General features: G+C 48.4%; 2 protein-coding genes across 6 annotated transcripts in view; one reads left to right on the forward strand and one right to left on the reverse strand.

Moving 5' to 3' along the window:
• On the reverse strand, nt 1-5,334 carry MRPS18B (mitochondrial ribosomal protein S18B). Of its 2 annotated transcripts, none has more exons than XM_039500806.1 (7): nt 5,065-5,334; nt 3,506-3,656; nt 2,984-3,081; nt 1,589-1,657; nt 1,149-1,215; nt 569-628; nt 1-406 (listed from the first exon to the last, which is right to left on the reverse strand). In XM_039500806.1, the coding sequence occupies exons 1-7, from the start codon at nt 5,152-5,154 to the stop codon at nt 192-194; spliced, it is 750 nt and encodes a 249-aa protein (XP_039356740.1). In that variant the 5' UTR covers nt 5,155-5,334; the 3' UTR covers nt 1-191. The 2 variants fall into 2 exon arrangements, with proteins under 2 accessions (XP_039356740.1, XP_039356739.1); XM_039500805.1 differs by lacking the exon at nt 5,065-5,334 and adding an exon at nt 4,570-4,828.
• Nucleotides 5,025-23,522, forward strand: part of PPP1R10 (protein phosphatase 1 regulatory subunit 10) — a 25,455-nt gene continuing 6,957 nt past the window's right edge. For 3 of the 4 annotated variants that reach the window (XM_039500801.1, XM_039500804.1, XM_039500803.1), the window contains exons 1-10: nt 5,524-5,919; nt 6,368-6,772; nt 19,794-19,911; nt 21,063-21,149; nt 21,500-21,635; nt 21,794-21,845; nt 21,951-22,028; nt 22,331-22,501; nt 22,801-22,906; nt 23,374-23,483. In XM_039500801.1, the coding sequence (XP_039356735.1) occupies nt 19,805-19,911; nt 21,063-21,149; nt 21,500-21,635; nt 21,794-21,845; nt 21,951-22,028; nt 22,331-22,501; nt 22,801-22,906; nt 23,374-23,483 (847 nt within the window). In that variant the 5' untranslated portion in view covers nt 5,524-5,919; nt 6,368-6,772; nt 19,794-19,804. Of the gene's footprint in view, nt 5,161-5,523; nt 5,920-6,367; nt 6,773-19,793; nt 19,912-21,062; nt 21,150-21,499; nt 21,636-21,793; nt 21,846-21,950; nt 22,029-22,330; nt 22,502-22,800; nt 22,907-23,373; nt 23,484-23,522 lie in introns of those variants that run through there. The other variant, XM_039500802.1, reaches the window with a different exon arrangement.

The following is a 23,522-nucleotide window of genomic DNA, read 5'->3' on the forward strand; positions in this document are numbered from 1 at the left end:
CAGCATCTTCCAGTTTATTCCCCACGGAAGGTTTGGACAAGTCATGGCCGGGAGCTGGGCAGCTTCAGCGCTATCCCTGCAGGGGTTGGGACTAGGGCCAGCTCATCAGGTGAGGCCGAAGGCCTGAGCTCCGCCAGGAGCTGCCCATCCCCCATGCCCCAGGACACTCCATCCAGTCCTGCCCTGGGCCCTCATGCCGGGCCGGTCTCTTCCTTCAGATAGTCCTTGTATATCCTGCGGATCCTGGCAATGTCCTTTTCAGGCGGCTGCTGCCACTCGTACCAGGGGTACCAAGGTGCCTGGCTCTGCAGGGAGGGGGCGGGGGGCGTCTTGGTCACAGCCTGGTGCTGGTTGGTGTAGTCCTTGCCCTGCAGCGTCACCAAGGGGATGTGGAAGCTCACGAGCCCTGCGGGTGGCGGGGGATGGAGGAAAGGCAGCTGGTGAGCAAGACAGGGGTCAATCCCCATCCACAGCCCCGCTCCCCACAGCCCAGCTCTGCCGATGCCCCTCAATCCCAACCGGCAGCCCCCTGCTATTCCCACTCGGTCATATCCAGCTCCCTACTCACCATGGTCACGAGCTTGGTCAATCGCCTGGGTCAAGCGTTTATGCTGCTTCATGCAGACACCTGCAGTGGAAGGAGAGGGTAGCGTGTCTCAGAGGATGAAGAAACTGTGGGGTTTGGGGAGCTGATTCTGGGGCAGACTGATCCAGAGGCTCCTTTTCCATTTCTAAAAGGGACAGGCAGGGCCCCAGGGGACAAAGAGGCTTTCCCAGGTTGGGGCTGGGCTGGATGGGGAGTCTCCATCTCCCTGGGAAACAGGCTGCACAGGGCGATGCTACCCCATGGGGGGATGGGACCAGATGGGAAATGTCACCTCCTTGGTCAGTTTCATCCTTCTCTCCCCCTACCTGCAACAATTCCCCTCCCGGCATCCCCCCCCCCCCCCACAGACTATCCCCTGGCCTCTTGGGCTATTCTCCCTCACCTCTGCACTACCCCAGCCTTCCCACTGCCTCTGCTTCCTCTCCCTTGGGGTCCCCGCCCAGAACCAGGCAGATGGCTCCCCGCCCACCCCTTTGGTCTAACTGGGAAAGTGGTTCCCTGTGGCAGACTCCAAGCCCCCCTGGGCAGGAGAGGAATGTACCTGTGTGTGTGGGATGGAAGGTGACACCCGTGTGGGAGCAGATGAACTGCTCCAGGAGCTTCACGTTCTGCAGGGGGAGAGAGGCAAAGATGGAGCCGTGAGCAGCAGGCACAGGGACAGGCAGGAAAGGGGCTGGCACCGCAGAGAGGACATCGGGCTGCTTGGGGACACTAGGTTCCCCAAAGAGCGGGGGGAGAGGGGGCGCCATACAAACAGGGCCGACTTGAGGGAAGACGTGGGGATCATAGAGTTGGGGCAGAGGGGCTCATACAGCCAGGGCAGGCCTTATGAAGAGGGTTACAGAGCAGGGGTCATACAGCTGTGCCCAGGGAGCCCAGACCACGCGTATGTTTTCTCTCCAGGTCAAGGGGTGGGGGTCACAGGCCCGGCCGCGGGGTGGGGAGTGGCCAGAAGGGCCTGAGTTGGGCTCAGCCCCTTACCCTGTAGTCCACGTGGAGCTTCTGGTCTCGGCAGATGGGGCAGGGGTTCCCCACAATCTTCTTTCCTCTCTGGGGAACCAAACGAGACTGTTAGAGCTGAGCCGCCTCTCCACCCTGCTCACACCCCAGCCACAAAGCAGGGCCAACGGTGGGCCAGACCCATGGGCCCATCTAGCCCGGTATCCTGTCTCTGGCAGTCGTTAGCAAAAGGTGAAGGTGCAAGCAACCCCTAGTGGTCAGATATGGAATAGCCCGTCTCCATAGATTGGCCGTCCTGACCTTCCTCATGCCCTGAAGCATCTGTCCCCTGCTATTATAATTATCCCAAGCTCTTCACATCTGGAGATCGCGAACCGCTTTGCTGTCTTTAGCCCCATTTTATACATGGGGAAACTGAGGCAGAAAAGGGCAGCGACTTGTCCATGGTCACCCAGCAGAGGCAGGCACAGCAGCCCCTCTCCAGGGGCCAGGTATCCTCACCAGCTGTGCTCTCAAATCTCACTAGACTCTTCTCCAGCCTCCCCTGTCCTGGTCCCTTTCCGACCCTCGCTGGGGATGATTCCGACCCTCGTGAACCAGCTGCTAATGGGATCTAAGTTCTCTGGGTCCTGCTGACCATCAAACTCCTCCTTGTTTGGTGTCACCTGCCATTTACTTTCCCATGCCTCTCATCAAACCACCCCTTCTGATCTGCTATGGATCTCACCAAGGCTAGCCAGACCATTGGTCTTTTCACTCTCTTCCCACTTCTATACCCCCGCCCCCTGCTCTAACCACTACAGACCCTACTCCCTGCCCAAAACCCAGGAGTCCTGACTCCCGGGCCCTCTGCTCTAACCACTAGATCAGTGGTCCCCAACTTTTTCTGTCACCTCCTGCCTTACCTGTAATGGAACTTTTCAGCCACCTGTCCGCAAGGGAATTGTGGGGCGGTGGCTGAGAGTGGAGCCCAAGCTGCAGCTAGGGGCGGGGCTGGAGCAGAGCTGGGGGCAGAGAGGGGCTGGATGGTGCTTTCTCTTCGCCCTTCCCTCCACTGTGGGGGCTGACCTTGCCGCTCCCCACCCCCCCGAAAGGTTCCTCTGTGCCCCCCAGGGGGGTGCACCCCACATTCTGAGGATCACTGCACTAGATCCACACTTTCTTCCTGGATTGTAGACAAAACCCAGGAGTTGACTCCCAGCCCCCCTGCTCTAACCACTAGACTGAGAAGCTCTTTCTTTGGTGGCATCTCTCCAACCGGCCTTGCTGAGGACAGCTTATGCCATAGGGAGGACTCTGGGTGTCCACTGGCTCCCCCATGTTTCCTGGAGCCTGGGCAGCTGACAGGCGTGCTAGTCATTGGCCCCAAGCCCTGCCCATGCTGAGGGGCAGGGCAAGGGGTGGGGCTGCACTCACAATACAGGTCTTGCGGGTCTTCTGAGGGGGGATGGATCCCTTGTGGTTACGCCGATAGCCGAACCAGACGGGCTTGTTGCCGTATCTCTCGATGTACTCTGCAAGGGGGGAGGGGAGAGTTAGCCATTCCCAGGTGAGGTTCACACTGAGGATCCTAGAGAACATGAGGGAGTGCAGCCTCTCTTGAATCAGACCCTCTGTACAGATGGGGAAACTGAGTCACACTGGTAGGAGGCTGGCCAATGATCATACTGAGAGTCTGGTCCAGAGATGGAAACCCAGGTGTCCTGACTCCCAGCCCCTCCCCGCCCCGCTCTAATTCACTAGACTCTCCTCCCCTCCCAGGGCAGGGCATAGAACCCAAGAATCCTGGATCCCAGGTCCGCTTCCCATCCCACTCTAGCCCCTAGACCACTGCCAGGAATCCTGAGCCCCTCACAAGGTTGCCCTGGGTGGTGCCAGCCTGTGAAGCAGCAGGTCCAAGGCCTAGCTCCAACCTCTTCGCAGCTCCTGGCCAGATACCTTCCGTCTCTAGATATTCCCAGGGTTTCTCCTTAAAGCGTGATTCGGTGTCAAAGGCAACTGGCTCTGCTGATGCGGCTGGGTCCGTGTCCGTGCTGAACACCCGGAGCAGCGGGCTCTGGAACCGCAGGAGCGAGGCAGTAGGAGCAGCCTAAGAAAGGCCAAGTCAGGAAAGGAGAGAAAGGATCAGACCACCCCAATAAGTGGCTGTCCCTACCGCGTCTAGGATATTAGATAAGGATCAATGAAATGCAGCTACCTCAGGGGTGGGGCAGCTAGGGAACAGCAGCAGCAGCACAGTAACATGGCACGGGGGAAGAGGGGGTTAATTCACCCATCACAGAAATGCAGCCACCTCTAGGGTGGGGCAGCTAGGAAACAGCCACACAGCAACACCACATAGGGGAGGGGAGAATCACTCACCCATCACTGAAAACTGCACTGATTGGGCTTTGCAGGCACAATGGTTTGCCCCACTGCTCTTGCCTGAACCCTTCCCTCTGCTCTGCGGCGGTTCATTGCTGAGCTTCACCAAGGGGAGGCTGCATTTCAGCGGACCCCAATGCCATTCTGTGATGAAACAGCAGGGCCAGTGCACGTGAAAGAGTTTATCCTTGGGGTTGGAAGATGCTACCATGATCTTTTTAGCAAGCAACTTAAAAGCAAACAAACAGAGTAAGGACAAATGGATCTGCTGTCTGCAGCTGCCCTGTCCAGAGTTGCTGGACATCACATGGAAACAACAGCAGGAAGCTGTGTCTAAGGTGGGTGGCCCAGTGGGCTTGTGCCTCAAAGCCGAAATAGCCTGCAGGCTCCCACAACAGGGCGCTGAGATCCTACACGACACAGCGATGCCGCACAATGGAGTAACACCACGCCAGGGGAACGTCATATCCCGCTGCAATCCCGATCTGGTGTGGCCCAGCAATTAAGTTGGCAGGCTGGCTCAGCCCCGGATAACCGTGTTGTGTTATGTTGAAGTGCATAACCACAGCACTGCAGGGCGATGTCATGGCAGGGAGACTCTAGGAAGAGCAATAATGTCACATCGCTCCCTGACCCACCCTTGTGGAGTAGCAGGACAATGCCAAGTCACATCGTGTTGCCCAGTGCCACACAGCACCATGACAGCATGATGCCCACAATGTCACACTGCCACCCCTTAGCATGATGACCTCACAGCATGGCAGCCATGTCACGTCGCCACCTCATGGCACGATAACCTGACAGCACGGCAACCATGATGTCACACTGCCTTGTTACTGGCATGATGACCTCATAGCACAGCAGCCATGCTGTCACACTGCTCCCACCCCTAGGGTGTGATGACCTCATGGCACTGCAATCATGATGCCACGCTGCCCCCTCATAGCATGATGACATCATAGCAAGCGATTTTGGTGCAGGGCAGCTCTTGACATCACACTCCACCCACCCTGGCACAATGACATCACAGTGGACATTTCCGGTACAGCAAATGACGTCATCCCCACGAAGTGATACATGCGATGACATCACAGCACATGGCTCCGGCCGCCCCCCTTGGCCCCGCTCCTCACCTGGGCCCAGAAGAGCCTCGGGAGCAGAGCCAGCCCAGGCAGGCTGCTCGCGGCCCTTCGCAGTAACATGGTGCCCCTGGAAGCCGCCATCTTGCGGTACGGTGATCTGTGCGCATGCGTGGTGACTAACGCAAATCAAAGCCGCCTTGGTTCCACGTGACCACCGCGTTGGTGCGGTCCCGCCTTCGCCTGTTAGTTTATTTTTTTTAACGCCACGTCTGACTCGACAACTCGCTCCCGCGTGGGCTCGTAGGTTAGAAAGAAATGTTGCAAGGATTAATAGGTTTAGTTCGAAAAGTGCGGGATAATCACTGCGCATGCGCCAACCCATTTGTTGGCACGCCTGCGCACACCTCGGAGCGGAATAAAAACTGCGCCACAAGCTGGACAATACCGGGCGTTGGCTGCGCATGCGCACAACCTTCAGGACGACAGCTAAGAAGAATCAGCCGGCCCCACCCCCGCGCATGCGCGGTATAGAGAGTCTCGTGACACTTCCGCAAGGGCGTTGCCCGCCAGCCTAGCCCGGTCACCCCGCCTTTCCCCTTCGCGCACGCGCGCTGGGGCCCCTTTCTAACTGCGTCACAACCGTCGCCGATTTTAAAATTGATTTTCGAGCTTAGATCCCGCTCGCACATCGAGAGGGGATCCCGGTGGCGTGTTTCGCTAGCGGTTTTGAATCGGTTCTTGAGTAACCGGCCGTTGGGTACGAGGAAGGAGGGGGAGCGGAAAAGACGGAAGCTTTGTTCTCGCGCCGCAGCACGAGCCGCAGGGGGGCGGGGCCGGAGAAGGGCGGGGCTGCATATAAAAAGCGCCACTCGCGCGGGGTTCGGCCATTCTGGGGTCTGGTTAGAGGTGAGTACTGAGGAGCGCGAGGCTGGGGGACAGGGTGGAGGCGGGGGAGGGGTGGTTTTGGGGGCTGCTGTTAGCCCCTCTGAATGACCTTGATTATTAATAATTTCTGCTGCTAATTAATCCCCTGGGTCTGAGGCAGGGAACGGGGTTTTTAATTGAAACCGGGTTTCGTTTGAACCATGAAACTCCAAGTCGCCCGCCCGCCCGCCACCCACCCCCCCCCGGGTTGCTTCCCCATAAATCCTCATTTTTGTTCCCAGACCCACCCACTGCACAGATTTGCAAAAATTTACCGCAGCCCAGATCCCAGTGATTTAAAAAAAAACCCTAAAAATTAACGTTTTTGCCAAATTTTATATTTTTGTGGTTAAAAATCTTGGGGAGGGGGTTACCTTTTGTGTCTAAAAATGCTCATTGCAGTGTTTTTTTTCCTTCTCTTCTGTTCTAGGTTGGTTTGGTCTTGAGACTGGCGTCGAATTTGCTACAAGAAAGAGAAAAATCCCCCCCCACTTGGTCCTTGGAAGACACAAAAAAGCAGCCACCATATTTTCGACCGTCCTTGGGAAGCCGTTCAAATTCTTTGTGACCTGAAGGAAACTGCCACTTAAACATACCAAAAGACCAAACAAAAAATAATTAGCAACAACCTGTCCTGATCCTTTTTTTAAATCTAGCAACTTTTTGCATCTCTTGATCTCGACAAACCACCAATAATCCCCAAAAAGTTGCTGTATTTTTTTAAAGCCATGACCAAAAACAAATCAATTATTTTTTTTCTTTAAAATACACCACTTTAATCAAACAAAAAAATAACAAACCTTGAAGCGCTGTCGACGAGAAAAATTATTGGATAGTAAGTGTCGAATTTTCAACCAACTGACCAAAAAAAAAATTCCTCCTCTATCAAAAAGAATTAACGCCAGGAAGAAACCAAAAATGTGTATATAATTGAAAGGAAAGTAGGCTTTGTTTCAAGATGGTTAACCCTTAAAAGTCAGGCATTTTGCAAAATATGAATGCATATTTATAAGGAGTACGACGGTCTCTTAGACAAATCCATCGTCTCCACGAATATGAAGGGTTAATGAGCTCCCACACAAAAGATGGCGGTGACTGAGCCATAAAGTATCGCTTTTTTGTGTGGGAGACAAGGAAAATGAGCAATCTGTACATAAAGATTGCAGGGTAAGGCTATAAGTGGCAAGGGAAGCAAGAAAGATCAATGGCATTAGACGATGGGTTGGTTTAAAAAATAACCTTACGGTGATATGTCAAATCCATTTCTTATATTTTTAAATTCAATGTAAATGCTAGGGTTTTTGGTGTGAATTTATTTTTTTAGAACCCGGGCTACCACTTTAATAATGTATTTGCATATATATGTAGTAGTTGGGGAGAAAGGGCAATCTTTAAGAATTGGGTGGCAATCTAGAAATAAAGATTGCGAGAGTTGGTTTTTAAAACTTTCAAATCTTAAAATTCAGTAATTTAAAAGAGCAGCATGAAATTTGATAACATTTAGACTCCAATTATAACAAAATCTAATGTGCTTTTAAAAATGTGATTCTCGCTTTCTATTTTCCCCTCCCTACTAAAGATGGCGAAGCTGTTTTGTCTCCTTGTCTTTGTTCTGGCAAGCAGCATTTTTATTTTTTTCGGATCCCATTTTTTACCCCCCCCCCTTTTTTGCCCCTCCCATACTTTGGAGGGGGACAAATTAGCCCCCCCCGTCCCCGGTGATGGGGAGATTCTGTAGTGAATCTTTGGCTCATGCTAACAAGAATTGGCTTCCCCTCTTGTATTTTTAATAGGTGTAGCTTTGTAGGATTGAGATTATAGGATACAAAGAGGGGTGTGTGTGTGTATGTGTATATATCTATCTATCTATGGTGGGGGCTGTATTGTTATATGAATTCCTTCTTAATAGATACTGAAGCCTTTTTGTTTGTGGTTTTTTTTCCCTCCCCTCTCCCTTGTGCTTCTAAAATGGCGTCTGCCTCATTTTGTCTCTTCCTGTACAAAAGCAAGAACCCATGGGCAGGGAGGTGATGTAACCAGCTCTGAGCAAACTCCTCCCACCGACTGGCTCGCGTTTGGAGGCATGGGATGGAGGGAATGAGATGCGGGGGGGGGGGAGGAGGAGGAGGGGAATGCACCCGGTGCGCGTGGGTCCCCCCCCCTTCCCCTTTCTAAACTGTTCTAACCAAATTCCACTCCTGGCTGTTTCATCTACAGGAATTCTCTAGGTACAAGTTAATATACAAGTGCAAAGTATGATCCTAAGTCCGCCAGATTTCTTTCTTTTTATAGGTTTCAACATAACCCCCGAGTTTGGACCTCCGCTCTCTTGTCTGTCTTATCTGGCTGTATTTGTAATTTACAATGGTTTCTATCCAGCTTCCATGCTCAGTAAAGCAGACGGTCTGCTTTGTCTCCCTCTCTTAGACTTTCTGAAGGGAAGTGGGGGAGCATTCCTCTTGATCAGTTAATGTAATCTGATTTGTTATAACAGATGTGAAATGCTATCACTGGACTCCAAAGGTGCTGTACATAACCCACAAATCTGTTGTCAAGGATATTCTGGGGGTGGGAGGGGTGCGTGCATTTTCTCCAGCCACACACACCCCAAGTGTCGTCTTGGGCAGGGGAAAGGTAAAAAGTCTTGTATTCAATTAATTTGCCACATTCCACAGTGCCATAGTTCCTGTACAATGTACTAGGAAAAGAAGTGATCATTAGGAAAAAAAGGGAAGCCCTCATCAAAGGGAGGGGAACAGCCACAATTCACGGGTAAGCAAACCTTTCTGGTATTAATTACATTTCACAACCTTCATTTCTGTTCCAGACCACTTTGCTTATTTCTTTTTGATTCTTCCATTGTCAACTCCGTGCAGTGACAGCGACTGATGCATGCAGAGGCTGTAAGGATATTTTGAGTCTTGATTTTAAGAGCTTGCCAATCTGTTAAGACAACTACAAATTTAATTTTTTGAGACTTTGCATTAGAGAAATCTGGTTTCTTTTACCAGAGCCAACCCATTGGATCTGCATGAGCGTCCGATAGCTTTTAACCAAGGAGGCTGCTTTTGTGACTGAGATCTATTTTTTTTTAAACTGCTGGATTTTTTTTCTGGACTGTTTCTAACATGAAATGGGACTTCACAAGACAGATTTTTCAAACCCAGCAGGTTAAATACCTGCTGCAGTGTCCAGTGGTAGCATTTCATGCAATGTAAAGCAATTCAGCATTTTAGTCTCATGGAGACTGAACAATATACAGCCTGTAATGGCCTGATCTTGAAGCATTGAGCTGCAATCCTTTTCAAGTCATTAAGAGTTGTTTTGGGTGCTGAGTTCTTCTCAGGGTTGGGCCTTAGCCGCTGTATGTATAGTGCAGGTAGGACGAGGTAAGTTATATGCAAGCAGCAAATTTAGCAAAGGCCTTGTAGAGATTGTGCAAATTGGTGGGTCCACTTAAGGCTGGCACACTGGGACCCTTCACTGTGTTGCAGTTGTGTGCACTTCTAAATTTCCAAGCACACAGAAGACTAATGGAGGTGAAATATGCTAAATAAGGAAAATAACAAAAGATCCAGCCAGAGAGGTTGATGAAAGCAGCAATGGCTCTTGCAGCCTCTTTATAGGAATAAAAAAATCTATTTAATTTTTTGAGGAAAAACATTCAATGAGAGGAAAACTTTTTTTTAAACCAAACACTAGGAAATAGACCAGAATCCATTCAGACATTTAAATAGACAACACACTTGATAAGCTGAGTGTCAGGCAAACGTTTGAAACTGGGATCTGTCTGTAAAGGCTTTTTCTTAAAACGATTTTTTAAGAAAATGTGATCCTTATTTTGGGAGACTTGAAGATGGGGTTAAAAATGAACTAAGGGTAAATGTGGGTGAACACACAGTGGGTACTGCTAAAACTTCCTCTTGCCAGAAGCCTAAATGATTGCTGAACTAGATGTTTGTTCTGTGCAGCCAGTATATCTAAAGGGAGCGCAATAGGGGTTTGGCTAAAGATGGCTTTTAAAAGTATTTTAATACCACACTTTAAAAAAAAAACCCAATACAGAAGTTTTGGTACCTCAGTAGTTCCTGACTGGTGTTAAGAGCACCTGAAGTTTACTTCATAAGGAATGCAGCTTCTGTTTATCAATTCTGTTAACAGGCTTTTGTTCTAGAAGTCATCTGCTCCAGCTGTCTTTCTTCCCTCACCTTCCTGAAGTTATAATCTCATGGTCTCACTCATGTGGGTGAAGATACGAGATGGGGTTGGAGAAGTAAGACACTGAGATGCTAAAGGGGCAAAGATACTGTGTCAGAAGCTGAACTCTGCTGTAGCCTAGTAACCTTGCCAGTCACTGGCAGCTTCTCTGTCACATTTGAAGCCTCAGTTATGCTGAGGCCATTTGTGGACAACATATTGTAAAGATCACTTCTGATTTGAGGTAGCTTGGCCTCTTGGTGAAGCTCAGTTTAGTGTTTAGACCTCCAGGGAAAATAATTCAGGTGTGAGGAAATCAATAGGTCTCTGAATACATGGGGGTCCAGATCTTTAAATTTTAAAGATCTGGCTGAATTTAGTCTTTTTTAACTCTGCTGTAGTCACTGAAGTGGCTTTTGTCCTTTCAAAGGGAAGGGGAGTACTTGTGTTTTTTAGAAACAAACTAATCCTAGTTTCCTTGCCATAGGTGGAAGGGGAGGATTATCCTTTTAGAGCACAATGCTGGGAGTCGGGACTCCTGGTCTGTGCCTGGATTTGGGAAAGTGTGTAGATAGTGCCAGAGGATTTGGTGCTTGGGGCTCATGGGTCATGTGTTTTTTGATGGGAGTGCGGTAGTTAGGAAAAAGGGTGGGAGTCCGGACTCCTGGATTCTAACCCTCTGGCACTGAAATGGAGACATAAGCAGATAAAGAAAAAGCCACTAGCTCATTTTCCCCTTCCCCATCCCTACTGGAGTCTGAAGTGGGAAGACACTGTGAGGCTTGCTTTGTTGTTACTAGAGTGCTTTGAGATCCTCAGCTAGAAGGTGTTACGGAAGGGTTATTCCATCAGGATGGTTTTAATCATGATTTAACAAACAGCTGTTTTTGTAATGTTACAGTAACTGGCAGTCCTCAGTCCACTCCCCAGTGTTAGGGATTAGAATACCAAGTCTTAAAAATCCTTTGTGATATATTAATAGGATTATAGGATATGAAGATGTCTGTCTTCATTGGAATAAAATCCTGATTTCTATCTCTAAACTGTAAGTACAAAACAACTCTCCCTGTGGTCTCCAGTCATATGGGATTTAACTTCTCAGCTGTACTGGAACACTACTTGTGGAGGGGTTTAAATCCTAATAGATCAGTCGCTGTGCTTTGCTTGTGGTATGTCATCTGTCCTCTGTATCTTTCTATCCCATCCAGACCCTCAAGGCTCTCTATCTGTGCCATGTCCATAGTTGCTTGTAGCCCCTCTGGATATGCTTACTTCAGTAAATCCCATCTCCCATAGCATTCAGCAATTGACCCAGTCTGTGCAGGATTCCTGTGTCTTTGGGGGCAGGAGCACACGGCTGTCTTTCTCTTAAATTGGCACAGCTGTGTAGTTTTGATGCTCTTTACGTCAGTACTGACTGGCTAGGTCTTGGCAGTGGATAAATATAAGTTGCTCTGAAGAGAGTCCCTGTTGTATGACCCACTGCTTAAAATCAGCTCCCCGTGTCCTCCTTGGCTTCTTACTGCCCATAGGGGCTCTCGTTAGCACTGGGAGAAATTAACTAGATCCCTTGCAAAGGGGTGAACCACAAATTCAAATCTAACTGGACTAAAAACTTTTCCATCTTTTTCACTCTAGGCTCCCAAAAGATGGAGTTTAACATACAAGGCTGAAATCGTAACATCTAAAAAATGCCTTTATCTGTGTTTAACTTCAGCTCAAACCCAAAGGATATTTTGAAATCTGTCATCGGAAAAGTTTGGTTACTTCCTCTGTTTCTCACAAAGAAGTGCGCTAGTTCGTATTTTGTCTCTATTCAATTTCACTTCTGGTTCTCTGCCCTTAAAGCTGCGATGTTTGGGTTGCAAATTGGTGGTGGTTGAATTTTGTTGAACTTGTTAGATCTTGTAAATTTTAGTCTGCTTAAAAAATGTCTTTGTTCTTGTATCCTTTTAAGTGATAGTGAACCAGTTCAATGATTCATGTTCTAGGATAACCTCTTTTTGGCTAAAGTGTGTACCTAATGCTGCTCTTCCCCTTACCAGCTTGACCTGTTCTGATTTTTCTCAGAAGGAAATAATCTATTGACACTCAGACATTGACTGTACCTTGTAAATGATCATGCTATTTGTGTATTTACAGAAACTGCCTTTAATGTTGGGTAGAAATATGTAAGACTATTGCTTAAAAGTTCACATTACTGGAAGCATTTCTTGCACCGTATAAACTGTAGGCCTGATGTTCAGACTTACTGACTTCAGTCTAGACGGTCAGGATTTCTGAACATCCATATTAGGATTTGGAGATGGAAGCTGATATTTATCACGCTCTCTGTTCTGCAAATACCACAAATTGGTTTCTGCCCTGCTTCAGGACTAGTTCAGCAAATGTTGTTGATGCTTTATTGTTTAACCAGGACTAGAATTAATGCTTGAAAGACTTAAGCCACTCACAGTTGAATCACTGCTTTTTTGATTAAATTCAAAGTACAGCTCTACTCAGAGGAGCAACTCTGTAAAAGGCATTGTGTGGCTTTTTGTCCCTGAACTCTAGATCCTGTTTAGTCAACTGGCAAATAAAAAGGGCTTTCTGCCAGCCCTGCAAATTCAGGCTGGGATTCAGCTGTCAAGCTAGGTTCAGTCTTGTTTTCATCAGGAATAGATTAAGTTCTGCCTTCATTTAACCTGATTTCAGTAAGCTTACCCAGATGTGACTGCAGCTCATGGGTGAGCCTAAAATAGAATGTGGCACACTCCCTTAAAGCCTTTTTGGTTCTGTGGGGCTAACGGGGATCAAATGTGTTATCATTAAAGTTAGCAGATCTGACTAATACACACAGGAACCAGAAAAGATGCCTTTAGTCACTTTAAAGAGTAGAGCCATGCCTCAAAGGGTTTTAGACTAGATCACCCATTCAGTGGAGGTGAATACCTAACAGACAACAGCCAAATTCTTATCTGTTCAGTTGTATTGTGCTTACCTTTGATTAGCATTGTGTGCCATAAACGGCTACAATGCTCCACCCCAGAGGCGACTGCATTTCAGGAGCCGGAGTGAAGTGACCGACCTGTAGCTTGTTTTTCTGGGTAGCCTGCTGTCTGAGAGCAATGTTTGTCTTAAGCCTGCTCCTTCCAGTGCCTGGCAGTGGAGTCTAAAGTCAAGCTTGGTTATTTCCATGGCCAACAGCAGGCCAAATTTTCCAATCAAAAATTCTTCAGTTGCAGAAAGCCTAATCTATTGCACAGTGCCCAGAACATGTGGAGATCTGAGCATTCAAATGCAGTGATTTGTGTTACTTTAAAAATAAGACACTAATGCCAGAGTATGACTAATACCATCGAATCTGTTTGGGGAGCTAGGATGAAAATGCTAAATAGGCAACCATTTTTTTAAATTTCATATGAGGCATTTGTGTGGTCAACATACCCCTGCTTCATGGAGAACAAGTTTTGGTTTCTCTTCCACCATTGATACTGCTTTCAAATCAAATGCTCCTGTTGGGGAGGAATGGACAGAGACATGCTGCTTGTGATGTGAACTTCTAGGGTGCATGCAAAACAGATAAACTCTGGGCAAAGTCATGAACATTTTATCTGTTTTTTCTAAAGCTTTGCCAGGAGTTTCTGCTAAGACTGCAGTTTCTTCAAGTTAACAATAGAAAAACTGTTTTCCTATAAAAGCAACTTGAAACTGTTCTTTAAAGTGTGTTTCTCTTCTGAAACATATTTCTAAAATGGCATCTTGTCAAATCACAGATAATGCCTTTCTCATCTAGCGCTTTTCATCAGTAGATCTCAAAGTGCTTCACAACATTCATAGTCTCTCTACGCTTCTGTCAGGTAGAGCAGTGCTGTTATCCCTGTTTTACATATGGGGAGCGTGAGGCCTAAGGTCACACAGGAAATCTAGTGGAGTGGGGAATTGCACAGAATTGGGAACCTTAGGTTATAGTGCTCTAACACTGCACCCATACTCCCATGTCTGATTGCAGAACCAGATTTGCTGAGCTCTTAAGACTGAGGACAGAATCAGACCGGCAGAATCCCTCTAATGGGAGATGCACAAGCAATAAAAAAAAGTTGCTTATCGGATCCTGCCTTGGGTTTGTAAGGAGCCAGGTAGCAAAAACCTTCTACATATATATCCTGACATGCTTGATTTGGGATCATGGACACACAATACCATTTCATAGCAGCTTTTCAGAGTAGAATGCTATTTCCTTTCTGCATACCTGAGCTGGTTGACACTGCAATAATCCATGTTCAGAGTTTGTAACTTTGTCACTTCAAGCCCCTTCCAGTTGACTGGGGGTCAAGCTTTAGCCCAGAGAGTGGGATCAAACTGGACACGTAGATGGCTAAGAGTGAACTTCACTCTAAATTAGGCTTAAATGTGTAACTGAAACCTTAACTATGCTTTTCGATGTTGTCAGAGGTGAACTCAAAGGTCTTGCAGGGGGTTCTCAAACTGGGGGTGGTGACCCCTCAGGAGGATGTTATGTGCAGGTCGTGAGCTGTCAGCCTTCACCTCCAGCATTTCTAATAGTGTTAAATGTAAAAAGTGTTTTTAATTCAAAAGTGGGGTCACACTCAGGCCTGCTGTGTGAAAGGGGTCACCAGTACAAAAGTTTGAGAACCACTGCTGATGAAGGCTTGAGTTTAGGATAGGGGGTCAGTCGTTTTAGGAGAAAAGATGCGCTCTGGTTTGAGGCACAGGGCTCCTCGGTTCTAGTTTTGTCTCTTGAACTGGGAGTCAGGACTCCTGGGTTCTATTCCTGGCTTGACTACAGACTTCCTGTGTGACCTTGGGTAGATCAGATAGATAGATATTTATATTTTTGCCTATAAAATGGGAATATTAATTTGGTTCCCTAAAGATACTTAGTGGGGGAGAAAAGTATCTAGTTCTTAAAATGCCAGAAACTCCAGGCTTCTCTCCTGAATGAAGGGACTTAGCGACTATAAACAGGTTCAGATTATCACTGTGGTAGGAGTGCATGCTGAACATTAATTCAAATGTAAGCTGTAGGGACCAATCCTGAAGTAGGAGCGTGCCATCTGACTTCATATTGCTAACCACTGGCTTCACTCCACTTGCTTATTGTGCACCCCTCTCTAGGTAGAATGCCAAGAAATCTGGAGTTCGGATTTCTCTGGCGCTTAGAGAGGGGGGTATCTTGTCAAAGTATGAGATTTATGTTTAAGTTCTTACCAAGCCAGTTAACTCTTAACAAAACCTTTGCAGTTTGCCTTTTAAACAGATGTTCAAGTTATCTTTGCAGAGACTTGAGCTAAACTTACTAAAAGCTTTCAAAAAAGATTAATTGCAAGTTTCCATGAGTGCTATAAATTCCAGTAAGAACAAGCATCTCTATCTGTACCATAGGCAACTCCAAATTGTGTCAAGCTTTAGCAGTGTGCCAAAAAGTGAAATTGAATAGAAACACGTCTTACTGCTTGAGCTGAGAAATACTGAAAGTAAATAGCATAAACAGTAAAGAAAAGAAAAAGCTAGAATTTTTTTAACTTCTGATTTTAGTCTTGTTCAGACAGGGAAGGGGTTGGTAACACAGGAAATTTCTTTTAAATTGTCTAGAAACTAATATTTGCTCACAGTTGCCGAGGATATGGCTGTCTTAGTCTTTCCTCTGGTGTCCTTTAGTCCAGTATTGCACTTATCAGAATAGTTGCATATGCTAATACACAGCTGTTGCAGCCTGTCATCTGCATATAAATCTGATGCATGTGTATCTTTATTAATAGAACTTAATCTTTGCTGGGAACCCTGAGCAATGGAAGCTCCCACTCTTCTTTACTATGCCCAGTAGTGCCTGGGGGAATTCACATGCTCAAAGACCTTCCTGCAGCCTCAAGGCAACAAAGTGGAATCCTTATTTGTTACCTTGGTCAATTCTGTGTATTCGTCCTTATCCTGCCTACGAAGCAAAGGGATCTCTTATTTATAGATCTGACTAGACTTCTGTCTTACATCTCCTACTCTCTCGTAATCATGGTACCTGGTCTTCCAGCATGGAGTATGATCAGGGCATCTGGTGGGATTTCCCTACTGGGATGAATTGCCATGGCTAAATTCTCCTGTGTACATAACTCTGTGTTTAATCTCTTGTGTGGATGGTGACAGGTGTCGGATTGGCAGCCCTGGAGACTGAAGTCCTCTCTTCACCAGCAAAGCACGTCCGAGCCTGGCAGCGGCACTGCGAGCTTTTTTTCCCCTGCCGAAGCGCATTCACCTTGCGTGTGGAGGAGGCCACCTCTGGGGGGTGAGAGGGGAATTCAGTCTCCATGGCCTGTCCCGCTCTCTGCCTCTCCGCCGAGGGCTGCAGGCCCAGAGACTTTTCAGCATGGATGCCTTGCAACTGGACAGACACCCTGTACCCCCCAAACTGATTCCCCCCAAGCTACCGAACGACCGTCAGCTGGTAACAACTTTCCATCACTCCCTACTGTCTAGTTTTGCTCCCACTAAACTCTGCCCAGTAAGTGATGGTGGATCTCTGCAGTTAACTTGGAGAGAGACTTTATTGGGGAGGAGTTCACACCAGACCTTGGAAGAGCTGGCTGTGGTTGGATATTTTTCCCCTCCTGCTCGGAGAAAGGACTTTGCTGAAAAGGCAGCGACGAGGGGATCTCTTCCTTCCATGTTGAATCCAGCCTCGATCAGCCTGCCACAGCCAACAAAGTTCTGGAACTCAGCCATGCTGCCCATCTGTGTGTGTGTGTAAATTCTCCCTCCTCGCGCCAACCCCTCTGCTCCCCCAAGCAAAGCTGCATTGGCAGCCTTACACACAGCCCCACTTGTTTCAGTGCTGTGTCTCGGTGTCTATGCCTCATGCAACATATATGTAACTTACCAATGGGGAGCATGTTGCCTTAGTGTCACTAGTTACCATCGACACCAATCCTTCCTCGCTGTACAACACGGGGACTGTGCGCCTAGGTGGCTACACTACACTTTCGCACCCCCCCTCTGAATAAGGGTAACACACAAAGGCAGATCTGTTGTGTGTTGCTGAAGCAGACCCAGCCACTGCGTCTCTAAGCAATGTCCCAGCTCTGGTCCTGCTTGTCCACTTCTGTTGTAGTTTAACCTGGATTGCTTTACACACTTCTCAGCTAGGTAGTAGTGTGAGGGTGCATTAACCTATCCACTCCTCTATACTGCAAGCGGTTTTCATTCCGGGGGGGTATTGCAGTGTCTCCTAGTGAGAACCCCTCTTGTGTTCCCTGGGGTGAGAGTTAATGGGAGGCTGTTGCCACCATTAAGGAAGGCTGATCTGCTTAAACTGGGCTGCTCTATCCTAGTCATCTGTAAACTCTGCCCTTCCTGTCTGCACCAGATCTCAAAGAAGCCTGTACTAAGGGGAAGTAGTCTCAGTGCTCTAAGTCACTGCTCAATTAGTCATTGTTTATGCATGCTGCACCTATTAAGAGGGACAGCACTAGTCTATGCCCCCCCCCATTGACTGACACAAAATAGCCTGACTTTAAGCCAGTGATTCCTGTTCTCTGCAGTCCTCAAATCCCATTTACTCTTCTGTAGTGTAGGAGCCTGTGACACACACACCACCGTGCGTGAGCCTGGGCTCTGGTCCTCCTCCTGGGTGTAGGAGGAATGTCTGCCTTGCTTGCAAACCACTTTAGAGGGCCATGGCCGAGACAATTAATTTCTCCAGTTAATCTCTCCAAACTGATGCTTCCAGCTTGCACTAGGGTCTGAGACCATTTAACTAGCCTGGTCACTTTCACGGTCTGTTAAATTTCTAAGTTCTAGGCAGGGCATGCAATGCCTGGGAGAGTTGTGATTGTGTATCCACACACAAAGGTCTCTCTTCAATGAAATTAAGATTTATGAAAACAGGACAATTCAAAAAAAAAAATTGGGTGATACAGCCTTGCTGGCCCTTTAGCTGCACTCAGGGTCTTATCTGAATCTCTCACGAATTGTTGGAACTGAATTTTTTGCCGGCACCAACTCTCACACTTAAGAGACACTGTTTGCTGTTAGGATATCTACCATAACCCCTTTACATGCCAGGGATTCACACCATCGGTCTCATTGGGTCTCAAGGACCTAAAGGAAACAGTGGGGTGATGTACAACATTCATGCTCAGAGTCCTGGCAAACAGGATAATTTATCCATGCATGACTGACTTTGACTTTGGGAGAGAGTCATAACTTTGTATCGGCCATTTGCCAGTTCCCCTTGAACATTGTTTTCCCAGCGTCCACCGTGAAAGGTCCGGTGCAACATACAGAAAAGGGAGCTCTGTCTCAACCTAACCTTTTCCCCTTTATATATAAACTTTTTTCCTCCTCTGGCAAAGCTAAGACCCAGTTGAACAATAAAGCCAAACAGATTAGATTTCCCCTAGCATGCTTGTTGAAACTAATCTGCTTGTTTCAGGGTGCCTTCCATTTCGGGATGCTATGAAGAAACAACTTGGCAGAGTGTTTCCCATTGCTTTGCTTTTGTGTCCTCTGCATTTTTTGTGTGTGTCAGTTGAATTTTTGCTGTTTAAACATGTACCTGTAACTTGGTGCATTACATTTCCTAAAAAACAAATAAACTTTGTAATTTACAATCTGTAACTTGTGGATGTTGGAAATGTTATGGAGGAAAATTAATAAAAAACAACCCCACAACCTGTTAATCTTTTTTTAATAGCATAGCCCAAAATATGTCCTGTTTGATTATTTTTTTATGTCTGGGGGTTTTTTTCTTCCAATCCAGGCCCTTCTATTTAAAAAAGAAAATTTCTTTAGTAACACAGCTTAGAAAATTTACTTCTGCAATGGCTTTCTAACAAATGAGATTCCAGCACAACCCACTGCCCTCACTCAAGTAGAACCTTTTTCTTTTCGTATGTAGGTAATCAAATTTAGACTGATGGATTGAAACTTACAGCTGCTGATGTATTTTAGGCCCCACTCTCATAAACAACATTGCATCTCAAGTCAATAGTAGCTTTGGTTAGCTCTGTAAACCACTGAATATTACAAGGTTTAGACCCACGCCTCTCTTCTGATCAAGGTCTCTGGGTATAAATTCTTGAGTGTGCAGTAGTAAACTAAACTAAAAATTAGTCTCGGAAAAACATCAGCATTCTCCTCCCTGGTTTGTCTAAAAAGAGAATATTGACTTAAACACTTGTGTGTGTTTGTTCATGGTTCAATAAATGGTATCGTGCCATAAACTTGTTAGTCTCAAGGTGATTGAGTGGGAACATCACTAGAAAGCCCTTAGTGAAGATACAAACTGCTCTGGATTTTCCCCAAGTGGCTGTCCCTTTGTCCTGTTTATTTCCTAAAGGGTTGTGGGGATACTTGATCATAGAGGAGACAGGTTGGCAAAGAAAGAAACCTGGTGTTCCGATCCATCCTGGTTAAGGCCCTAGATAGTTATGTGCGTATGTAACTGAGTGAGGTTAGCAAAAGAATTCTAGTTTTCCAGTGCTGGGAACTGATGTCTTTTCCGAGTGGGTTCTCTCTTCACTGGTGGCAACAATAGGATAATACTTTGTACTTGTATAGTATCTGTACCCTTCCTGATCAAGTTTGGATTCCACTCATCAGTGCAATATCATCTCTGTGCTCTTTGCTGAGAGTAACCCCCTTTTTTTCTTTCTTTCTTGCCTCAGAATTGTCCATCATGGGCTCTGGACCAATCGATCCTCATGAGCTCCTAAAAGGATTAGATTGCTTCCTGGGGAGAGATGGAGAAGTCAAAAATACAGAAGGGGTCACCAAGATTTTCAAGTAAGTCTCCAGTTTAAATGTGTCAAGTATCAGAGGGGTAGCCCTGTTAGTCTGAATCTATGTCAGGACACAATGTAGCAAAACCAGTTTCCCAGAGCAGAAGTAAGCAGCTGGTGCTGTGTGAAAATGACCCATCAGAGCAAAGATGTTGATTGTTTTAAGTCTTTTTCCCCTCCTAGTCTTTATTTATTTTTATTAAATGCTGATCTGCTTGATGATGGCTGGCATTAAAGTTGTTGGGGGGTTTTAAGGCAGTTTAGGGGTTTTAGTCATGCAGAGGCTAGATTCTCAGCTGTTGTGCATCAGAGTAGCTCCATTGGAGTCAATGGAGCTCCCCTGGTTTAAACCACCTGGGGGATCTGGCCCCATTGACTCCAGTGGAACCACAGCTGACTTGCACCAGGTGGGGAGTTGGCCTTGGGTACCAGCATCTTCAATGGAAGATGTGCATCCAAATCCCCTAGGCTGCTTTGGAAACATCAGCCTTGCCTCTCTTGTAACTCCAGCCCCTTGTTTCGGAAATGCATTCAGTCCTCTTCCTAAATGTTACTTGATCCTAGATCTCGGTGGAAGTCCCTTCTGCAGGTTGCTTGAAGGATTTCAGTGTATTCCAAGCACGCCGAACATTCGTTCCCAAAGCTCTCCCACAACTGCCTTGTCCTTCAGGGTGTGGACAAGGCATTGGGCAGCTATAACTGCCCTATAAAATATTTAATCCCCCCCACCCCCTCAAAAACCCCTCTCCAATTAAAGGGAGATGTGTGACGATGGTAGAACGTTTTAATCTTGGGCTAGCTCCTCAGATGGAGTAAATTAGTGAGGCTCCCGAATTTAATGAGAATCCCAGCCACTCTGAGCCAGCCGTTGCCCCTTGCTGGGGCTGGATGAGAGCTAGTGCCTGCTGGAGAAGAAAAGCCTCATTCCCATCCCCTCTCAGCCAGTCAGTCCCCCACCAACGGGGGGCCAGATTGGAGCCAGTGCACCACAGTGGGGAAAGAAGCCATATGCTATTCCCACATGAGTCCTGTTAATCCTTCTTGGCCCCCAAGCCTACGGAGTCTGATTTCGTGGCAGTTCATTTGCCATGTGCTCTGATCTCTCTGTACTGCATCAGCTCAGCTTCTCTTTCATCTCTCCCTTCCTGCTTGCAGTTTAATGAAAGACGCACAGAAAATGGTCAGTCGCTGCGTCTACCTGAACATCCTGCTGCAGACCCGGGCACAAGACATCCTGGCAAAGTAAGAATCGTGGAGGGTTCCTTACAGGGAGTGGGGCCTGGGAGTTGGGTTATCCCTAGCTCTGGGTGGGGGTCCAGTGGGTTAGAGAAGGGGGAGCTGGGAGTCAGGACTCCTGGATTCTTCCCCCAGCTCTGTAACTCACTGTATGACCATGGTTGGGTGTCTTTTCTGCTGAGGTGCAAAGTGGTTCTCAGGGAGGTTATGGGGTTTTAGTGACCCATCTCTGGCAGGTGCTTGGAGATCAATCCTGGGCTGTAAGGAGAAGGCAGAGACGGTACAAAGTTTGGCTGTAGCCCATGGCGGGGGGAAGGTATGACACCAGCACTGACCTGGCTCTACTCTCGTCCCAGGTTCATCCGGGTCGGGGGTTACAAACTCCTCAACACTTGGCTCACCAGCTCCAAGGCATCCAGCAACGTGCCCCTGCTGCAGCAGATCCTGCTCACACTGCAGCACCTGCCCCTCACTGTGGATCACCTGAAGCAAGTGAGTAAAGCTGCTGGCGCTCTCCCTTCACAGTCAGTGCTGACCCGGTGGCCCAGTGCGGCGCTAGGGGGCTCTGTGCTGCAGGGAACAAGGTGGGGACCCTGTCTCTTGCGGTCAGTGCTGACCCTAACCCTCTGTCCCTCTCTGATCTCTTCCAGAACAACACGGCAAAACTGGTGAAGCAGCTTAGCAAGTCGAGCGAGGACGAAGGTAAGAGACCGCCCTGTTGGGTGCATGCGCGCCGTGCCTCCTCCCATCTGCTGGAGCTCGGTGAGAGCTGCCCTGCGCTAACCTCTGTCCTCTCTCCCCTTCCAGAACTCCGTAGATTGGCCTCCATCCTCGTCAGCGACTGGATGGGCGTCATCCGCTCCCAGAGCAGCGCGCAGCCTGCAGGTGAGTCATGCCCCTGAAACACGCCTAGGAGACCTTGACTGAAATGATGGGGCCCCAGCCATCCTAGCCCAGGCCCCTCGACCCACTAATGGGCACCCTCCCCGTCCCCGCAGCATCCTGGGTCTGGACTCTCTAGCCATGGGATCCCTGCCACTCTACTGCTCAGTGGCTCCTCCCATAATACACTTCTCGCATCCAGACGTGGGCGGGCTGGAGCCTGAGGGTGGAGGAGCTGTTGTGGTGGCATCTGCCTTTGGGACTTGAACCCCCCCGCAGGAGCCTAACTCTCCCCTTCCCTGCAGAGCGAGACAAGAAAAAGCGGAAGGAAGAGAGTAAGGGCAAAGCACCTGTCCAGGAGAAGCCTCAGGAGGCCAAGGCGGAAGCCAAGGCTGAGGAGACGCCGGAGAAGAAGAGAGAGAAGCCAAAATCGCTACGCACCACGGCGCCCAGCCATGCCAAATTCCGCTCCACTGGTGGGTACTGGGAGGGGCATCTCTCAACTTTTGGGGGGAGTAAGCGGCCTTGGGTGGGATTCTATGCAGCCCCCAGTTGTTGCACCGCAGAGGTGGCTGCGTCTCAGGGCAACTGCTTGTCACTGTGCAGCTGTTCCCCAGCAGCCCAACCCCACAGGTGGCATTTCTGTATTTCTCCACTGGGTGACCGATCCCAGCATAAAAAGCCTTCGGGATCCTTGCAGACCAAGGTACTATGGAAATGTGTGTGGTTTAGCCCCTGGCTGTATTCTGCTAACCTGAGCTCTGCTTTGCTGTAGGGTTGGAATTGGAGACTCCCTCACTGGTTCCTCTAAAGAAGAACCCCAACGCTGTAGTGGTGTCTGAAAAATACAACCTGAAGCCGATGCCGATAAAGAGACAGAGGTAGGTCTGAGCACCCCTGCCCTGCTCTGGGGAAAGCGTCCCGACCTTGCGCCTGTGGCTTCCTCTGTCTGCCTCACCTTTACACTCTGTCCCTCAGTCCTGAGAAGCACTCTGTGTAGAACTGGGAGGCAGGACTCCTGGGTTCTATCCCTGGCTCTTGGGAGGGGAGTGGGGTCTAGTGGTTAGAGCGGTGGGGGCTGGGAGGCAGGACTGAGTGCTGAGGGGATTTGCCTGAGGCCCTGTGTGTGGTACAGGCCCAGCATTGGTAACCATCCCCAAGCCGCCCCTGCTTGCCCCTTCAGCCCCCTGCAAAGCAGCTCTAGGGTTGTGCTGTGCTTCCTGTGCTCTTCACGCCAGATCGCAACGTGATCTTGGCTTGCCTGCTCCTTGCTCAGGGCAGCGTCTGATCCCTTTCCTGGGCCGTGGCCTCAACGTCTCAGTACCACGTCTGCTTTTCCCTCTCACAGCACGTCCGCCCCCTCTGGAGACAACCCACCAGTAGAGAAGAAATACAAGCCTCTGAACACCACCCCCAACAGCACCAAGGAAATCAAAGTCAAGATCATCCCCGCGCAACGTGAGTACATTGAGGGCCCGGTAGTCAGGATGCCTGGGT

Source organism: Mauremys reevesii, linkage group 15 (assembly GCF_016161935.1).
Source record: "Mauremys reevesii isolate NIE-2019 linkage group 15, ASM1616193v1, whole genome shotgun sequence".
Taxonomy (NCBI): domain Eukaryota; kingdom Metazoa; phylum Chordata; order Testudines; family Geoemydidae; genus Mauremys; species Mauremys reevesii.